Source organism: Podarcis cretensis (genome assembly GCF_951804945.1).
Source record: "Podarcis cretensis genome assembly, chromosome: 5".
NCBI classification, from domain to species: Eukaryota; Metazoa; Chordata; class Lepidosauria; order Squamata; family Lacertidae; genus Podarcis; species Podarcis cretensis.
The window spans coordinates 42,431,447-42,450,200 of NC_137174.1; the positions used below are offsets into that span (position 1 = coordinate 42,431,447).

General features: G+C 41.2%; 2 protein-coding genes across 9 annotated transcripts in view; one reads left to right on the forward strand and one right to left on the reverse strand.

Annotated features, from left to right (window-relative positions):
* Window positions 1-18,754, forward strand: part of EBF3 (EBF transcription factor 3) — a gene marked incomplete at its 3' end in the record, with an annotated part of 669,366 nt that overhangs the window by 264,714 nt on the left and 385,898 nt on the right. The gene's annotated exons all lie outside the window — the stretch shown is intronic.
* Window positions 1-18,754, reverse strand: part of MGMT (O-6-methylguanine-DNA methyltransferase) — a 181,824-nt gene that overhangs the window by 4,705 nt on the left and 158,365 nt on the right. For all 8 annotated transcript variants that reach the window (XM_079977398.1, XM_079977396.1, XM_079977397.1 and 5 more), the window contains one exon: window positions 10,804-10,943. In XM_079977398.1, coding sequence (XP_079833524.1) covers window positions 10,804-10,943 — 140 coding nt within the window. The remainder of the gene's footprint in view (window positions 1-10,803; window positions 10,944-18,754) is intronic.

An 18,754-nucleotide genomic window follows, 5' to 3' on the forward strand; every position in this document is an offset into this window, starting at 1 on the left:
CTGCTCCTGGGATAACTGAAATGGATGTGACCGATGTCCTCTGTTAGAAAGGAAGTTTAGTACCAAATGACCCTCCATACAATAAAGGTGCATTCTAAACTGATATCTGCTATGTGAGTATCCTTTTAAGCCCCCACGTCCAAGGTAACTTTCAAGGGTACCATCCAAATGTGGTAAGGAAGGGTCAGGTATATTTGCCAATCATCAGCACAACTGGAAATCTTCCACCAAGATGCACTCAAGTGATCCAGGCACCGATAACATTAGTGAATAATCCTGAACTAGACCACCTGTTGTGGGCTGACTTCACCAAGGACCACGAGTGCTTCCTGACCACTGCAAAAGAACTTACCCACAAATGGGTGGCCATGTGGGTCACCTGTTGCCACTCCAACCCGTGAAAGCCTCTTTCACTAGCTAGCTGGGGAACTTTCCACATGTGCCCAGACCCAGTGGGATAGCAGGCAACATGGAATGAGGTAGCCAGTCTTGCAATTACCAAATTAACCAAGTTAACATCCTGACTTGAGACTCTTGAGATTGACTGTCAGAGGAAGCAGGTCTCAGTGCTGAGGGGTGGAGGGCTTGTGTTTTGGACTCTAGTCTGGCTAACATGGTACCCTCTAAACATTTTGGACTACACCTTTCGTCTTACTTGACTACCAGCCATGCTGGCTGGGACTGATGGAAGGGCACCTAGTTGCCTATTTCTGCACCGCTCTTAGACAGGTGAAACTTTATGCCTCACTGTGATGAGAACAGAGGCTTCCTCCTTAAACTGCGTGGGGGATAGTTAGTTAGTCTTTCTTCCTTCTCCTTTTCACCAGGCACATTCTGATAGTTCTACTTTGCATGCTTAACCTCTTGCTTTAAACTTTCCGGGGGAATGGTAGAATTCCCAGGGAATTTTTTTAGTTTATCTGAGAAGATCTTATCTCGTTTGGAGAGTGGGGACACTAAAAACAGGAAGTAATGTGATGAGCCAATCAGGAAGCTTAGTAAGTAGAGCAGGACAGAGATACAGTAATTAGGCAACGAGCAACCAATGTTTGTTGCGAAGAATGTGTAGTTAGGTGTTTGTTTTAAAAAAAGAAAAACGTTTTAAGAGCTCATGTTTACTTAGAAGTAAGTCTTCAGTTCAATGGGACTTACCGTAATTCCTAATCAACAGTGGTTCATGGCCTTTGGAATTCTGTCTTGAGCAAAGACAGGCTTGGTGCCCACTTTACTGTTAAGGCATCAGGTGAAAAGATTTTAGTTTCCCCAGGCATTCTTAAAAGCCTGGTGTTAGAATTTTTAGCTTAGAGCAGTTTAGATTCTATAGTCCATCTGAATGTATACCTGTGTGCCATTTTGTTGTGGTAGCTATTATTATTATCAGTAGTAGTTTTTCCATTGTTTCTTATGACATTGTTAGCTGCCCTGGGAATTAAATTTACTGTGCAGGATATAAATTGTATAAATCAATTCATCAGTCAATGAACACATGAAGTAAATAAACAAGCTAAAATAAGACAAACGGAAACAACATATAATGAATTAATTTGTAACTTGTATTAGGATTTCAGCAAGTGCCAGGAAAATTTGCTTTTCTCATACTAGCATATTAGCATACCAGTTATGTTAAATTGTAAAAGTTGGGGGTGTGGAGAGAGCATAAGTTTTGAGCCACAAAACTTTTAAGGAAGGAACTTGTCCTCATATTGAATTGTCAGCATAAGCTGAACACATTTTTTTAAAAAAGATTTTGAATAGCTACACTGACTTGTGACTTTTGTCTGTGTGTGCAAATGTATGTTTAGGATCTGTAGTACAGGGGCAGGAAGTGCACTGCCCAAGCACGAGACTCTTTTTCCTTCCATATATTGCAAACATCCCAATGTCTTACACTATTAATGGCTTTTAAACTGATGATTTATTTGGTGAAATTTTAAATTGGCTGATTTGGTCAGACTCTTGAGGGTTTTTTTTGTTTTTGCTACTACAAAACTTTTGTAAAGGTCAAATTTATATAAACCATACCCTCACCTTGGGGCATATTGTTTTGTAAATTGCATACCATCATTTACAAGTTACAAGTCATTTTCAGCATTCAGCCAATGTGCACAAATTATAGCATTTTTACAGAGAAGATGGAGCTCATCTTGAAATATATCTGCATTCCACAAGATGAGTATATTAAATTTTTGAGCATTTACAAACATGGTAGCACCACTTGTTTTAAAGATGGTATCTGGCACGGAATATTAAAAAACGGAATATTGAGACCTGCTGGTTGGAAGTGCACAAAAAACATCTTGAAAATTGTGAAGCGGAAACTAGTTGCAATAGATCTCACAAACAATACGTGACTATTTCATCTGCGTTAATAAACTTGATACCATACGAGCTCCTTTGGTGCTCTGTTTTGAAATATTTCTAAAAATCTTAAACAGGCTATGTCAGCTTCCAAATCTCATGCCACTGACTTACCCTCAACACTTGCTCCCCTTTTCATTATAGCAAGCTGCTCTCGCATATAACATAAAACAAATGCACTTGTATGTTGGAGGGTATATTGAAGTGGCAGTCAGGAATCTAGCGACATTGGCATCAAATTTTATGATGCTTTAATTTTGGCTTGGGTTGAACAATCTGTATATGAATTGAATATGCCCTTATGGATATTGGTGTTAAGTGTGGCAAGGCTGCTACAGATTGAGTGTGCAGGGTCATAAAAACAAAAACAAAAACAAAAACAAAGATTTTTCTAACACTGTATACCCTGAATCTCAGAAAACTATTGACGCGGGATTTATAGGGGTGGGGTAATGGGCAGGGCGTGAGAACTAGCTGATTTTGGCACCATTCTATTGTTGGAAAGCAGACTATTGTGGGGAATAGATGGGTTTAACCCATAAAAAAATGCAAAAACAAATGTGTTGGGGGGAAATTTTATATCCCAAGGTGCGTGCGTGCTTGCTTGCTTGCTTGCTTGCTTGCTTGCTTGCTTATTTATTTATTTATTTATTTATTTATTTATTTATTTATTTATTTATTTTCTATCCTGTTCTGTAATTTCATATAAAATTGTATCTATGCTGTGTGCAAAATCTCAATTAAAACCAGAACAATAATATGATCAAAGCATAATGCATTAAAGAAACAGAAATACAGAATGGGTCGTCTGACAAAAAGGCTATAAAAACAGTAAATCATTTTCATACGAAGGCTGAAAAGAAGTAGAACTGAAACAACCTATTCTTAAGTATCTCAGGATAGTTAATATGTCTCAAAAACCAAACCAAGGCTGTGATGTCAGAAGAAGTGTGCTTCCCGGTGGTTCGTTTTTATTTGGAAAAAAATCTTCCTTATATTTCTTCCTTTTTCAGAAACTATTGCAGAGGTTTTTGGTAGGTTTGGATTTTTGTGTGTTCTATTTTGTTTTTGCACATTGCTTGAAGTAACAATAAGAATAACTTTTAAAAATATTAACACTGTATCCTCACATGTTGGTTGTTTCAAATGTCATTTCTAGAATTTGAAATATTTAATCATTTGCAGTTGCTTAAGACAAAAAAGCACAGCAGCAGCGAAAATCAGCCAGTTTGGAGGATATTTTTGGTACCAGAATAAAAACTACAAATGGTAAATTCTCAGAATTTCAGGGCAATGTTTACTACTGTGCAACAGAAGGACTATACTGTAGGTCTATGGGTGTGTAAATTCTGCAACAAATATGCACTGAGAGTGTAACTGCAACAACAAAGGTCTGGGTTACCATTAAAATATACTGGAGCAAGAGATGATTGCATGGGAAGCTGGAACTGCCCTACCTGAGCCAGGAAGGCTGATATTCTATCAGCTAAATGGATACTTTTGGAAAACGAACTACAGAATTAAACACACATTCAATAACACATCAATCAGAAAATAAGTATTGTACCATTACTGTACCATGTACCTATGGGATTGCCTCTCCTGGTATGCCCCGCGGAGCACCTTAAGGTCCACAAATGACAACACTTTGGAGGTCCCAAGCCGCAAGGTGGTTAGATTGGTCTCAACTAGGGCCAGGGCCTTTTAAGTACTGGCCCCGACTTGGTAGAACGCTCTGTCACATGAGACTAGGGCCCTGCGGGACTTGACATCTTTCTGCAGGGCCTGCAAGACAGAGCTGTGCCACCTGGCCTTTGGTTTGGACTCAGTCTGACCCTTGTTTGCATGGTTTTGATCTATGGGCTACTTTTAAAATGAGGCTGCATTTTAAATTGTATTTTAGCCTGTATTTTAAATTGGTCCCCCCCCCCCATTATATTTTTATTGTAATTTTACTAGTGTTAGCCGCCCTGAGCCTGGGGCTCTGGCCAGGGAGGGTGGGGTATAAATAAAATTTATTATTATTAATAATAATCAATAGAGCTGGAGTGTATGTGTCAACTCTCCCACCTGCTGTCTAGCAAGTAATGCAACTTAAATACTTTGATAGTATGTATGGTGGGAAATAAGGAACTTCCAGTGATAATACTCTTTTTATTCTCATTCTCCTACAGTGTAGGAGTCATAGATTTACAGTGCCACTGAGCTGATGGTAAGGCTTCCATCAGTGGAATGGAGAGGGAAGCAATTTTCTGTGATCCTCCATTCCCTTGTAGCACTCCCCACTAAATCTGCTCCAGAAGGCATCCCCAAAACACACATGTGGAGCAGATGTAGGTTAAGTGTGAGGGACTGCAGGGAGGGAAGCAACTTTATTCCATTTTTAAAATAAAATAATATTCCATTGTTTAAAGTATGACTATATATATATATATATATATATATTAAAAGAAAATGGCTCCCCGCATCAGTCTGCTGATGCAACTTTACTCTGAGTTGAGCAATACCTCTAGATACAATGCTAAGGGTGGAAAATACTTTCTGGTTCTCACTGAAAAACAAACATCATATTAGTTATAAAAGCAGTCAGTGCATCTTTAATATTTAGGCACCTATGCTATGAATGCATGATTCTCAGCAGTAGTGAAAAAATGCACTACAGGTACTATATCACCTGTGCCATTTAACAAGATTGATCAATGCCTCCTTTTGGTTTAATTGTGGTGACAACATTTAGCCAACTAAAAATAATTAAATGCACAAAAAAAATTTTTAGAGCCCTGAGGATATTTTGGAGGGAAAAATACTGCCAAAGGCTTTTGCTTTAGAGCTTCAGTTGCATTTAATGCAATTTTTATCAATAACTCAGCAGCTCATATTACTACAGCCCCATTGAAATTTTCATGCTGGGAAATCTAATTCATCCAATACATGAATCCATCACTTACAGTGCCTCTTTCTCAAATGCTATAAAACTTCCAAACCCATAGATTTGTCTCCAACAAAAAATAACATGAAGGGGCCTTTCAATCAATAATGGAATCCCTCTGATTCTGGTACCAGCTGAATATTTTCTCCAACTTTGCTTTTGTTCTTCTGGGTAGAGGCCCACAAGGGAAAGAGCTTGTTTTCACTCGCAGCCTCATCAATACCTAAATCCTGGTGAACAAGTGACACTGAGAAGCTGTAATCAATAGCTCCCTCTGCGTTTTTTCTTCTGGTCAAATGGTTCAGCCCTACTGACAGGCTTGACACTTAGAACATGATGCTAAATCTTTATCAACAGCCAGCTAGGTGACTGGCAGAACAAGACTCAGGGTGGTCATTAACGCTCGTGGCAATCTGTGAATAAACTAACTCCTCAATAATGTGTTTGTTTAGAAAAAGGTGAGGGGGGAAAAACTCCCTGCACAATGTATTGATTGCTTTTGAACTGCATTTAGCAATTTCAGTCTGAGGATGGAACAGAATGTTGCACAACTGTGATGCTCTGCTTGTTAGGGGTTTTCAATTTGATACAGCGGAAAACTGACCATCCTATTATACTGGTTGATAGACTGAATAGTTACAGAAAGCTGCCAAACTGTCAAAAATAGATCAGGGAGGCCATAATGGAAACAGCTGAAATATCAAGTTATAACACACAACAGAAATCACACTTAGCAAAAAATAATCTTTCGGTTTGTTCATGTCCTATTGCTTTTTCTCCCCCCTGTTCTGTGATAGAAACAAATACTGTAATATGAACCAGCATGTGTTCCAGTTTTATTGCTAGCCACCTAAGGAATTAATGCACAACTAGGTTTATGTGCGTACCACATTCCAAATCAATGCTTCACAATCTTCTCTTAAATGCACAATTACTCCATTCAGTCTTGAATGTTTTAAACATTTTGACTGAATAACACACTTCACTTATGCTAGATCGATGTTAGTGTCAGGTTTTAGCTTGAATGATAACATAAGCATATAAAATTGGCAACAACAAAAATCCTAGGCAGTTACTGCAGCTTGTACTAGCAGTTCTACTGAACATACGATATTTAAGTCATAGAAGAATCATTTATGATAGTCTTGGACTAATCAGCCCAACATTCTCCAATTCCCAGGGGTCTGTATGATTTCTTTTTGATCTTCCCATCCTATTCTAATGAGATTTTTAATTGAACTTTATGGGTTCCTTTTAAGGACTGCAGCCATCACAATCAATCTAAACTGCAGTAAACTATTTGAAGTTTTCTTCACAAAAAGGTGAGCCATCTCCACCAAGTCCTTGGCATAATTTAAAGCAAAGATGTTGCATCTCTCAGCTGCTGCCGGCACCTTTTCCACCTTCTCATAAAGTTGAAGGTCAGTGTATGAATTATGTGATCAACCTAACTACAAAAGGAGACCTGTAGAATGCACACTCCAGAAATTAGGTGGGCAAGATCTGCAGCGTGAAATAACACTTTTTCTTAGGGAAACAAATCAGGGATATTAGAAATATCGACTCTCATAGCCTTTTTAAAAAGTCTGATTTCTAGTAACACTCCAATTCCAGATCCTCACAAGATCATGTTTTCCTATATTAGCAAAGACAATTCGGACTGATGTCTGTACAAATTGTAAATATGGTCATTTTATTCAGTGCTTTTTTTTCTTAAAAAAATGTTTAGGGGTACTCTCATTTTCCTACTCATATTGAAATACTGCCCTTCAATGAGGCCAAACCAAAATTCACAAAATGTTTAGGGGTATGCGTCCCCCCCATGTCCCCCCAGAAAAAGCACTGATTTTATATATACTGGTTGCATTGTGTTTTGTGAATGCAATGAAATGCTTTGCAATAGCCCAATAATATGTAGTCTTTCTGCAAAAAGCACTATACTAATTAAGCAATCTCTTGTGGGTCCATAGGATCCAATGCCTATAGAGTGCCTATATCGTCCACATTCATGTCAATTCAGAGGACAGCTCTAGGCATGCAAAGGCATCAATTCATAGAGCTGTCTTCTTGATTAAAGAAGAGTTTCATGTATGCACTGAAATCTAGACTGATGGAAATAATTATATATATTTTGTTTTAATGTAAGTGAAATATTAGCAAAACTTTTAGTTAAATTTGATATTTATTTATTTAAGAGCATGTATAAAATGCTTAGCATTTAAAAAAAATATCTCTAAGTGGAATACACTATGTACAATACAGAAACAATATCTACTGAAACAAAATACAACCTAAAACCAATGAGACAATAGCGTAAAAGAACATAAAACAAAGATTCATAGACATAAAAAAAAAGTCTGATGTTCTAGATCAGGAAATACATGGACAAAAAGAGAAGTATTTGCAAAACATCTGAAGCAACTGCTGGTTCCTCATGCCACAAATCAGGAGCAGCAGCAGAAAATGCTTGTCTTTGGGTCATTATCCTTCAATATTCTCGCACTGTTCTGCTCCTGAATAAGCTCACCTACCAGGGCAAACAAGGCCAATTCCATCCCCAAACTGGGCCCGAACCCAGAATGAAATGGGTTGAGATAATCAGTTTCCTCCAAGAGTATCTGCAAGTGGACTGCCACCATCCTTCCAAGTAAAAAGGTAAAGGTAAAGGTACCCCTGCCCGTACGGGCCAGTCTTGACAGACTCTGGGGTTGTGCGCCCATCTCACTTAAGAGGCCAGGGGCCAGCGCTGTCCGGAGACACTTCTGGGTCACGTGGCCAGCGTGACATCGCTGCTCTGGCCAGAGCCAGAGCCAGAGCCAGAGCCGCACACGGAAACGCCGTTTACCTTCCCGCTGGTAAGTGGTCCCTATTTATCTACTTGCACCCGGAGGTGCTTTCGAACTGCTAGGTTGGCAGGCGCTGGGACCGAGCAGCGGGAGCGCACCCCACCGCAGGGATTCGAACCGCCGACCTTTCGATCGGCAAGCCCTAGGCGCTGAGGCTTTAACCCACAGCGCCACCTGCGTCCCATCCTCTCAAGTACCTTACCCATAAAAGGGATATTAATGACCAGGGAGTAGTTGTCAAGTTCTTCAGGGTCCAGGAAGAGCTTCTTTACAAGTTGGCCACCCTACCATCCTTCAAGGAATCAGGCACCTCACTCGCCCACACACCAAGATGAGTTAACCACTCCCTGGACCTACCTGGCCAGCCCCTCTCAGCTAGCTGGCCTGCTACTCAAGGATGTAATGTTGGCAGAAAAGTAAGCCTTATTTGCCACCTTCACCACCATGTAGGAGGCACGGCTCTGTGCTCTGATCAACTTTGCACTTTGACTCTTACACCACTTGTCCTCTAGCCTTTTCCCTGGAAAACAAGGAAGCCTACCAGGCTCCACAGTGTCAGAGGGGCCCCCAGGAGCAATCAGGTCAACAGCCTGACACTCCTCACTATTTCATAGCAACACCAAGGCACTGACAGGATCACCAGCTTTGGTTTGTGGAAAATCCTCCACAGCATTCAGGAATCCCTGGGATTCCATACCTTTCCAGGGGTGAGTCAGCCTAATGGGCCCCATGCCCTTGTAGATGGGGATTGGAGCTGTAAAACCAATATTTCACCAGACAATGGCCTGTCTATGATAATGGAGAAAATTCACCGCTCTCCTATTCAGCCAACTCCACACACACCCTGCATCAAGACTGTGTCCTACCCTATGATGAAAACTTGTGACAACCCCATGGTTGCCATGAAATCCTGAGCTGGTATAGTCAAGGTAGGCTTGGCATGGATATTTAAGTCTCCCAGAACTAGCACCCTGGGGTTCTCCAACACCACACTTCAGCCTACCTCAGCCAGCTAGGCCCACCTCAGGCAACAAAGTGGATAGTACAACACCAACAGCTCCAATCTGTCCTGCTGGTCAACACAAGGCACAGGTCCTCAAAGCCTACCTCATAATTGAGAAGCTTCATCGTGAGCATGAAGGAAATTTTATGGACTACAGCAAGTGCTGTATGCTAAGGTGGAGATGTCTGAATTAGCTTCATACTCTCTCTATATGTAGCTTCAGCTTCTTTCAATCTACGCCCAAGCTGGTGGAAGAGACTCATGATACTAGCAGTCATATTGAGTGCAAATGAGTCTTGAAGGTAAATGGCAGGAACAAGATACCACACAAACCTTCCCATTCTCACTCAGAATCAGTTGCTACTAGCTGTTCCAGGACTCAGCTCTGCCAAGTTGCCCCACATGACCAGTACCCATGCACCCCAGACTTCAGTGTTTGAATGTGGGGTATCATGACTCAAAAGCATTAAAAAAATATTGCTTTTCAGGTTCTAGGACTGAGCTCTGGCATGGAAAATTCTGGTTCAGATTTAGCCCTGGCTGCTTCTGCCTTTCTTTGGGCAACATAGTGATGAATGATTGATTGATACCGCTGAACCATTAGCTCTGGTGCTAGTACACGAAGTTCAAAAGGCTGCGGGGCTTTGGATCAGTTGTTGCATCAAAATGCAATTAAATGCTGCAGAGAAAATATATGATGGGGATGCTGCTACTGTTTAGGGGCTTTCCCCCCCCCCATAAAGGGGAGACGCTTTCAAATGCAAACCAAAGCAAAGCATTACAAGGCCAGAATCCTCCCCCCCCCCTTTCCCTGTCCTTTGATAATGAAAGCAAATCAGTAAGGTCATTCTAAAACTTTGTGCCAGCACCTAGATAGCTTCACACTTACAACATAGGTCACAATAACAAATGTCAGCCAATTCTCATGCCAAGGTAATAATATGAAATTAAAAAATATCTGAGGCAATTGTCAGACACACGTCACTAATGGGGCAAAAATGACTAAACTAATGTATAATTATATCCCTAGCTTGCTACAACTAAAAGTCTGTGTTCTACATTGCCTAAATTGGTGAGAGTCTTTAATGGAGCTATGCCACAGGAATACGGAGACAATGTGACTCGCTTTGTGAAGGAGGCTGGAACGTGCCTGTCTCCCAAAATCCAGAACCTGACACATTGGGGATCCAAGTCAAACTTGTTCCTATATGAGTGCAGAGGGCATTCTGCCCTTTCACACCATATGAGCTCATGTAACCAGAACTGTTTGCAGGTAATGAAACAAAATGTGTTACCTCCACACCACCCTAATGCTATTAAGAATCTAAAAGACGATCTCATCTCTGAGTGGGACTAGTACCTATCCAAAAAGCATAAGCCTTTTATTTCATTGAAGAAAAAGAAAGGAAAATGAACTAAATTTGTACAGGTGGATGCATTAAAATAAATGCAGCACTCCTATTTCAAATAAATGATGGAGGAAATAAATCATATTAAACTGGTTTATGCATTAATGCTGATTAAAAACACTTACTGACCTTATTACTCATGGGTAGAGTAGTTTTCACAGCAGATATATTTAATCTAATGACATTTAGCCCGCAAAGCTTTCTATCTAAAACCACCATCTTCCATCAACTTTATTTTAAAAGTTGACATGAACTTACAGGATTGCTTCTCATTGCTCCTCCCACAGCTCTGGCTGCCTTGCTGTTGCCTGCCAGGTCCGCTAATTGCTTGTAAGAAACTGCCTCTCCAAATTTCACATCTCTCAACAGGGTCCACAACACTTCTCTGGTGAATGAAGCTGAAAAGGAAAAATAAAAGAAAAATAAAAAAGGAAGAAGCAACACAATGTTCAGAAGCAAGGCTTTTTTTTTTTTTTTATCTACCCAAGATAAAAATAGTCAAGAAGACTGACATTTAAACTAGGGTATGAAGAGCAACATTTTCTCTTTCGAATTAGCACACCAATCAGTTCTATTATTGTGTTCTATATTTAAATTCATGATTATTAGAGACTGTGCTCCAAGTAATTGATCACTATTAAAAAGGCATTCAGTGCTTTGATTTTCCTATATTTTTAATTTGCTTCCAGTACAATTATCCTGTTAACACATACAATGTGCTTTCCCATTAAATTGGCAGAGTATAAATTAGCATACAGTCAAATTAAAAAAAAAAAAAGAAGGGGAGGAAGGGAATAACTGGCGGTACTTATTTTATAAAGATTGTATTTCCTAATTTCAAACTTCAGCTGGGTCACACTATAAAGGAAGCCCTACAGCCAGCAGACTGTATTACCCTAGCTGACTGTTTTTATTTTTTATTTTACCCCCAGCAAAGACCCTCTAGCTACCATTTAGCATTGTAGATATCAGAAACTGCCTGTGTCTCTGAAAATTTGCTGCACATTTAAATGGGGGAAGAAGAAAAAAACTCCTGTTAGAAATGAAAGACTTATTAATTTTCTGTCTAGTTACACTTGATTTTCATATTGTTCTTAGTAAGGCATAGAGGGAAGCAAAAGAACATGGCAACCTGCTAATGTGGCTGCTGGCTCATAATGAGACATTCATCTATGGCAGGGGTTAGCAAACTTTTTCAGCAGGGGGCTGGTCCACTGTCCCTCAGGCCTCATGGGGGGCCAGAATATATTTTGGGGAAAAAAATATTAACGAATTCCTATGCCCCACAAATAATCCAGAGACGCATTTTAAATAAAAGCACACATTCTACTCATGTAAAAACACCAGGCAGGCCCCACAAGGCAGGCCCCACAAATAACCCAGAGATGCATTTTAAATAAAAGCACATATTCTACTCATGTAAAAACATGCTGATTCCAGGACTGTCTGCGGGCCGGATTTAGAAGGTGATTGGGCAGGATCCGGATTCCAGGCCTTAGTTTGCCTACCCATGATCTATGGTGATTAAAAATTGCCTGTAGCTGACCAGGCATGATCCAACTACAGGCACTGTTGCAGCAGATGGCACTTTGCTGAGTTTTCTCCAGTCTGAAACTCTGATGCACCTGCGCTGCCCAAGTCTAACACACATAGACCTACTTTAAACATTACAGTGGTATCTTGGTACAGTGGTGCCCCGCAAGACGAACGCCTCGCAAGACGAAAAACTCGCTAGACGAAAGAGTTTTCCGTTTTTTGAGGTGCTTCGCAAGACAAATTTCCCTATGGGCTTGCTTCGCAAGATGAAACGTCTTAGGCGAGTTCTTGCGAGTTTGTTTCCTTTTTCTTAAAGCCGCTAAGCTGCTAAGCCGTAAGCTGCTAAGCCGTTAATAGCCGCTAAGCCACTAAGCCGCTAATAGATGCTAAGCCGCTAATAGCCGTGCTTCGCAAGATGAAAAAACCGCAAGACGAAGAGACTCGCGGAACGGATTAATTTTGTCTTGCGAGGCACCACTGTAAGTCAAACGGCTTGGTTCCCGAACAGATCGGCTCCCGAACACCACAAACCCGAAAGTGAGTGTTCCGGTTTGCGAACTTTTTTGCAGAAGCAGAACGTCCTGTGTGGCTTCCGATTGAGTGCAGGAAGCTCCTGCAGCCAATCTGAAGAGGTGCCTTGGTTTTTGAACTGTACAAGAATACCTTAGGAGCTGCTTTTCTTGTAGAGTCATCCCAATCAGCAGCTGAAATGTTTGGAGGCCTATAACCAAAAGGGTTCTGCCAAGCTGGTGTGTTGGAAAAATTCACATTACTGACTGTGTCCACGTGGGCCCAGAGAGTGTCTTTGGAAAAGAGAGCATTAGTCCACCACTTTTCCTTCTCAGCAGTTGAAACAAAAAAGAAGAGTTTGATGCACTATGCCTAGGTAGAAACATAACATCCTCATTCACCTCACTATGGCGAGAAAATGGGGAAATTTCACATCTGCTCTGAGCTACATTTCCCCATGTTTCTTCCTCCACCTTGCATCCAAGCAGAGAGCTAAGAAGGCAGACTGAATCATCGAACATGCAAACTAGAGAGTTCAGGATACCATAGATCACGCCCCCCCCCCCAAACCTTCTACTAGAAAGACAATGGCAGTGAGGAAGCTCAAGCTGAAATGGCAAGCAGTGCTTTTGAGGCTAACAAACTTAAGGTTTTCAGGAGGGTAAATTACATTTCTATTCTGTCAATATAACAAAAAAGTCACTCACACAATACGCAGTCTGGGAAAAGTATTCTCTCTTTGTTCTGAAACCCACCTACTTTTATGTTTGTTTTAAATAATATTTTTTTAAAATCACTTCTTAACTGAACAGAATGATAATCACTTCATTGAAAAAAAATCTGTTTAGCTTTTATTATAACATTAAGCAAATTAAACATCAGCATAATCCAGGTGATACTAGAAAAGGGTCATCAAAGAAATTAACTTTGTTGTTCATTAATTTACATGGATTAGTAGAGGGCGAAGAGATAGCAAATCTGCTCTAGTTTTTTATGATATAATTTCAAACTGTACACCATTTGTGGCACTAGGGTGACTTTGGGGTTAATCAGACTGATTTGTCCTTTTAATTGCTTTCTATTCAAAGAAAATTCATTAGATAATGTTCTCTTCAAAATTCATGAATCAATTTAACTGAAGAAACCATATTAACAGCTTTGGGTTCATTAGCACATGGAGTTGTGTTACTAGCTGATTGCTAGGAGAGTTTCCTTAGGCAAACAGATTTTGTTTACTGTCATTTCTTTAGAAAGGCCTATTTTGAAATCCAATTGCAACAAGGGAAGAGTGGATTTCCCCCATTCCATTTCATTATTCTTCTGTAGGTTGGGCTGTGCCCCCATGCGCTGCTCTGCCTGCCTTTTGATTTTACAAGGTGAATTTTGATAATTAATTTTAGAAACAGGGGGCTCTTATCAGTTTGCTCTTGACTTAAGCTTCCCATCCTTTCATGTGATGCATACTGGGAAATGTAGTCTTGCAGCCACCCACAGCAGGCTCAGCGGATGGCAACTGCCCCCCTCCCGCCCACCCCGGCAGTCTCCCTGTCAGGTTAATGACTCCTTGGGGCAGGTCCTGAAGATATATTCTGCGCGGCACAAAAGCAGTGCACCACCATAGCAGAAGCCAACTGGAATCAAAGGCAGGCTGATGTTATAAAAGCAGCTTGCATGAAACTGTTAGGAGTGCAGACAGGCAGACAGCAAGCACAGGGCAAGAGCAAAGGAACAGTTCTTGCAACGAAGTAAGCAAGCCCCCCCCCCCCAAAAAAAAAATCTGTACTGTGACTATTTAATCTGGAATCAGGGGCGAGTAGTGAGACAGACAAGTTTATGGATGAAACCAAACTATTTAGGTTAGCAAAAATCCAGGTGGATCTTTCCAGAGATACTACAAAATGACCAGTGGATAGTCAGTGTAAGTAAATGTAAAGCAAGGTTTGGGCAGCTTTTTTTAATGCCTGAAGTCTGCATTCACTTGGGCCCAACCCTCACCTCAGGAGGCTGCATGCCAGTGGTGGAGCGTGGCCAACAAAAACATGGACAGGGCTGGGGAGGTATGTTATTTGGTACTGCTCATATTGATCCAGAGCACACAAAAATATGCATACCTAACAAGGTAGTGGGAGGCGCCACCCCACACTCATATGCTCATACATGCCCCATGCACACAACACTTGCACATTTTCAGGCGCTAACAGAGAATTCAGTGTGTGTGTGTGTGATGGTCTCAGAGCTGCTTCCCTTAAACTAACTACAGAGGTACCTCGGGTTAAGTACTTAATTCGTTCTGGAGGTCCGTACTTAACCTGAAACTGTTCTTAACCTGAAGCACCACTTTAGCTAATGGGGGCCTCCTGCTGCTGCTGCGCCACCGGAGCACGATTTCTGTTCTCATCCTGAAGCAAAGTTCTTAACCTGAAGCACTATTTCTGGGTTAGTGGAGTCTGTAACCTGAAGCGTATGTAACCTGAAGCGTATGTAACCCGAGGTACCACTGTATTGTGTTTGCTGCCTACAGGATGAAATTAACATTTCAGATACATTTTTAAATGATGCTTGTGCATGTTTATAAAATGATTCTCTCTCTCTCTCTCTCTCTCTCTCTCTCTCTCTCTCTCTCTCTCTCTGTGTGTGTGTGTATAAATGTATCTGAAATTTTAATTTCATCCTGTAGGCAGCAAACACAATAATTAGTTTAAGGCAAGCAGCTCTGTGACTGTGCCAAATATTTTATTACTAAATTCCCTGCTAGTGCCTGAAAATATAATCTACTCAAAATGAGGTGGCTGACCTTCCCAAATGTTCAATATGGATGCAAATATTGGCCATGGCTAAATATATAGGAAAAATATGCACTGATATCCACATTCTCTGTTTATAGTCCAAGGTAATGAAGAAAGTAAGGACATTCCACTGAACTCATATAAACCTATGAGCAATGCAAGCTCCACCTGTTACATCTTTTCCCCCTCATCTGCCAAGCGTTGCAAGACTGCCCCACCCCAAACCCGCCAAGATGGGAAATTAATGGTTAAGCCTAGATTTTGTTTCCCCTGCAAGGTCTGGGTAGGGCAGCTTTATAAAACTGGGATGCAGAAAAGCAGTTCACCCCCAAGGGCAGAAAGGGTTCTATCTGCTGAGCAGTAGGTTAGATGAGTGTTCAATGAATGCATGTTTCAATGACTGCTGTTAACATAAACAAATCCATTGGTAATGCATTGAAGATATACACCAGAAGGTCTTCAAAATGCGCCTAACTTGCTTTCATGTATTACTTTACGACAAAGTAAGATTGTTCTGACACTGAGATTCAGTGTAGCTGTACATAGGCAGCACCCTTCTCCAATAATTGTTGTTATATCCAGAGGCACTTGCTTTCCCAATTACCGTATTTTTCTGTGTATAAGACTAGGTTCCCCCCCCTAAAAAATGTAAAAAATCATGGGGCATCTTATACATGGGGCCATCTCTCCCCATTTTCTTAAATCTGAGTCCACCAAAATATACATGGGGGCAACTTATAGACGGGAGAATACGGTATTTGGAGCAATGCTAAGGATTACAAAGCACCTGCAGTATTCTCATATGAGAGCAGCTTCTTCCAGGCCATTTTTGCAAATGTATGGACTCTGCTGCAAACTGATGCTTTTTGATAGGCAAACAAATTCCAGAGGAGCAACAGGATTATGAAAATGTTTAAATTCCAGATATGCCCTCAAATATAAATTTGTGGGTCAGGTGGAAACACATTCTTTTTAAAAAATGACAATTTCTTAAGCGTCAACTTCATTAGTTGAAGCATGGTTTTCCTATCATATATAGAGTTAGCTGCGGACGAGATAGATATCAAGGCTTCTTTAACCCCCTTTCATCTTGCATTATTTTCTTTCATTCTGTTTCCCTTTGGCAAGTTTAGTTGCCGCCTTCGCTACAGCTCTGACTGTGTTCCTACTGCTTCCAACATTGTAGATAAATCTACCTGACAGGGGATGCTGCGGAGACGCAAAACTCCATTCCTTATTTAAAAGGACACAATAGATATTTTGCCTCTCAAAAGATATGTATGGTGAGGAAATCTGAGTTCATACTGAACTTTGGTCTGCTGCTTTGATCAACGATGTATCACCGAAAATGACTGATACAACAAATGCCCAGAGACCCAGCAAACATGCAAGTGGACTGTTTTTCGAAGAGAGGATATTTGAGTTTCTGATGGTGTTCAAATTTTGCCTTCTTATCATGGGGCAGAAATTTCTCTTCAGTATCCACAACTGGGTAATACTTTTATTAGGATCAAGCAAAATGCCACAGAATGGTCTTCAAGAGTTCTCCAGATCTTTTTGTTAGGTTAGACCTCTTTCAACAGGGGGGTCCTTGCAAATCCCTACCTTAATCAAGAAGGAGCTTGCATTGGAATTCCACTGAAATAAGCAGAATTTAACCCTTCCTTCACTAGCTGCTAAACAGGGATTACATTCTACTTATTTAGCTGCGTGCCCACTCTCTGTCAACACAGCAGGACTTCACCTTTCAACCCATCAGATGACAATACAAGCAATATTAGCTGATGAGTGGGTAGACATAATTTGGGGGGAAATGGCCCATGTGCCAACATGGAGCCCTAGGTGTGCAAAGATTGACCTGTGAACTGGAGGAACCCCATTCCTGCTATAATCAGAGGAATATGGTTTTCTACCGCCTTGCAAGATGGACTTGTATTTTGTGGTTACATTCATTAGAATCATAGAGTTGAAAGAGACCACAAGGGCCATCGAGTCCAACCCCCTGCCAAGCAGGAAACACCATCAGAGCACTCCTGACATATGGTTGTCAAGCCTCTGCTTAAAGACCTCCAAAGAAGGAGACTCCACCACACTCCTTGGCAGCAAATTCCACTGTCGAACAGCTCTTACTGTCAGAAGTTCTTCCTAATGTTTAGGTGGAATCTTCTTTCTTGTAGTTTGGAACCATTGCTCCATGTCCGCTTCTCTGGAGCAGCAGAAAACAACCTTTCTCCCTCCTCTATGTGACATCCTTTTAGATATTTGAACATGGCTATCATATCACCCCTTAACCTCCTCTTCTCCAGGCTAAACATGCCCAGCTCCCTTAGCCATTCCTCATAAGGCATCGTTTCCAGGCCTTTGACCATTTTGGTTGCCCTCCTCTGGACACGTTCCAGTTTGTCAGTGTCCTTCTTGAACTGTGGTGCCCAGAACTGGACACAGTACTCCAGGTGAGGTCTGACCAGATCAGAATACAGTGGCACTATTACTTCCCTTGATCTAGATGCTATACTCCTATTGATGCAGCCCAGAATTGCCTTGGCTTTTTTAGCTGCCGCGTCACACTGTTGGCTCATGTCACGTTTGTGGTCAACCAAGATTCCTAGATCCTTTTCACATGTACTGCTCTCAAGCCAGGTGTCACCCATCTTGTATTTGTGCCTCTCATTTTTTTTGCCCAAGTGCAATACTTTACATTTCTCCCTGTTAAAATTCATCTTGTTTGTTTTGGCCCAGTTCTCTAATCTGTCAAGGTTGTTTTGAAGTGTGATCCTGTCCTCTGGGGTGTTAGCCACCCATCCCAGTTTGGTGTCATCTGCAAATTTGATCAGGATGCCCTTGAGTCCATCATCCAAGTCGTTGATAAAGATGTTGAATAAGACCGGGCCCAAGACAGAACCCTGTGGCACCCCACTAGTCACTCTTCTCCAGGATGAAGAGGAACCATTGATGAGCACCCTTTGGGTTCGGTCAGTCAGCCAGTTACAAATCCACTGAGTGGTAGCATAGTCAAATCCGCATTTTACCAGCTTCTTTACAAGAATATCATGGGGCACCTTGTCAAATGCCTTACTGAAATCAAGGTAGGCTACATCCACTGCGTTCCCTTCATCTACCAGGCTTGTAATTCTGTCAAAAAACGAGATCAGGTTAGTCTGACATGACTTATTTTTCAGAAATCCATGCTGACTATTGGTGATCACAGTATTCCTTTCTAGGTGCTCACAGACTGTTTGCTTAATGATCTGCTCCAGAATCTTCCCTGGTATTGATGTCAGACTGACTGGGCGGTAATTATTTGGGTCCTTTCTTTCCCCTTTTTTGAAAATAGGGACAACATTTGCCCTCCTCCAGTCTGCCGGGACTTCGCCTGT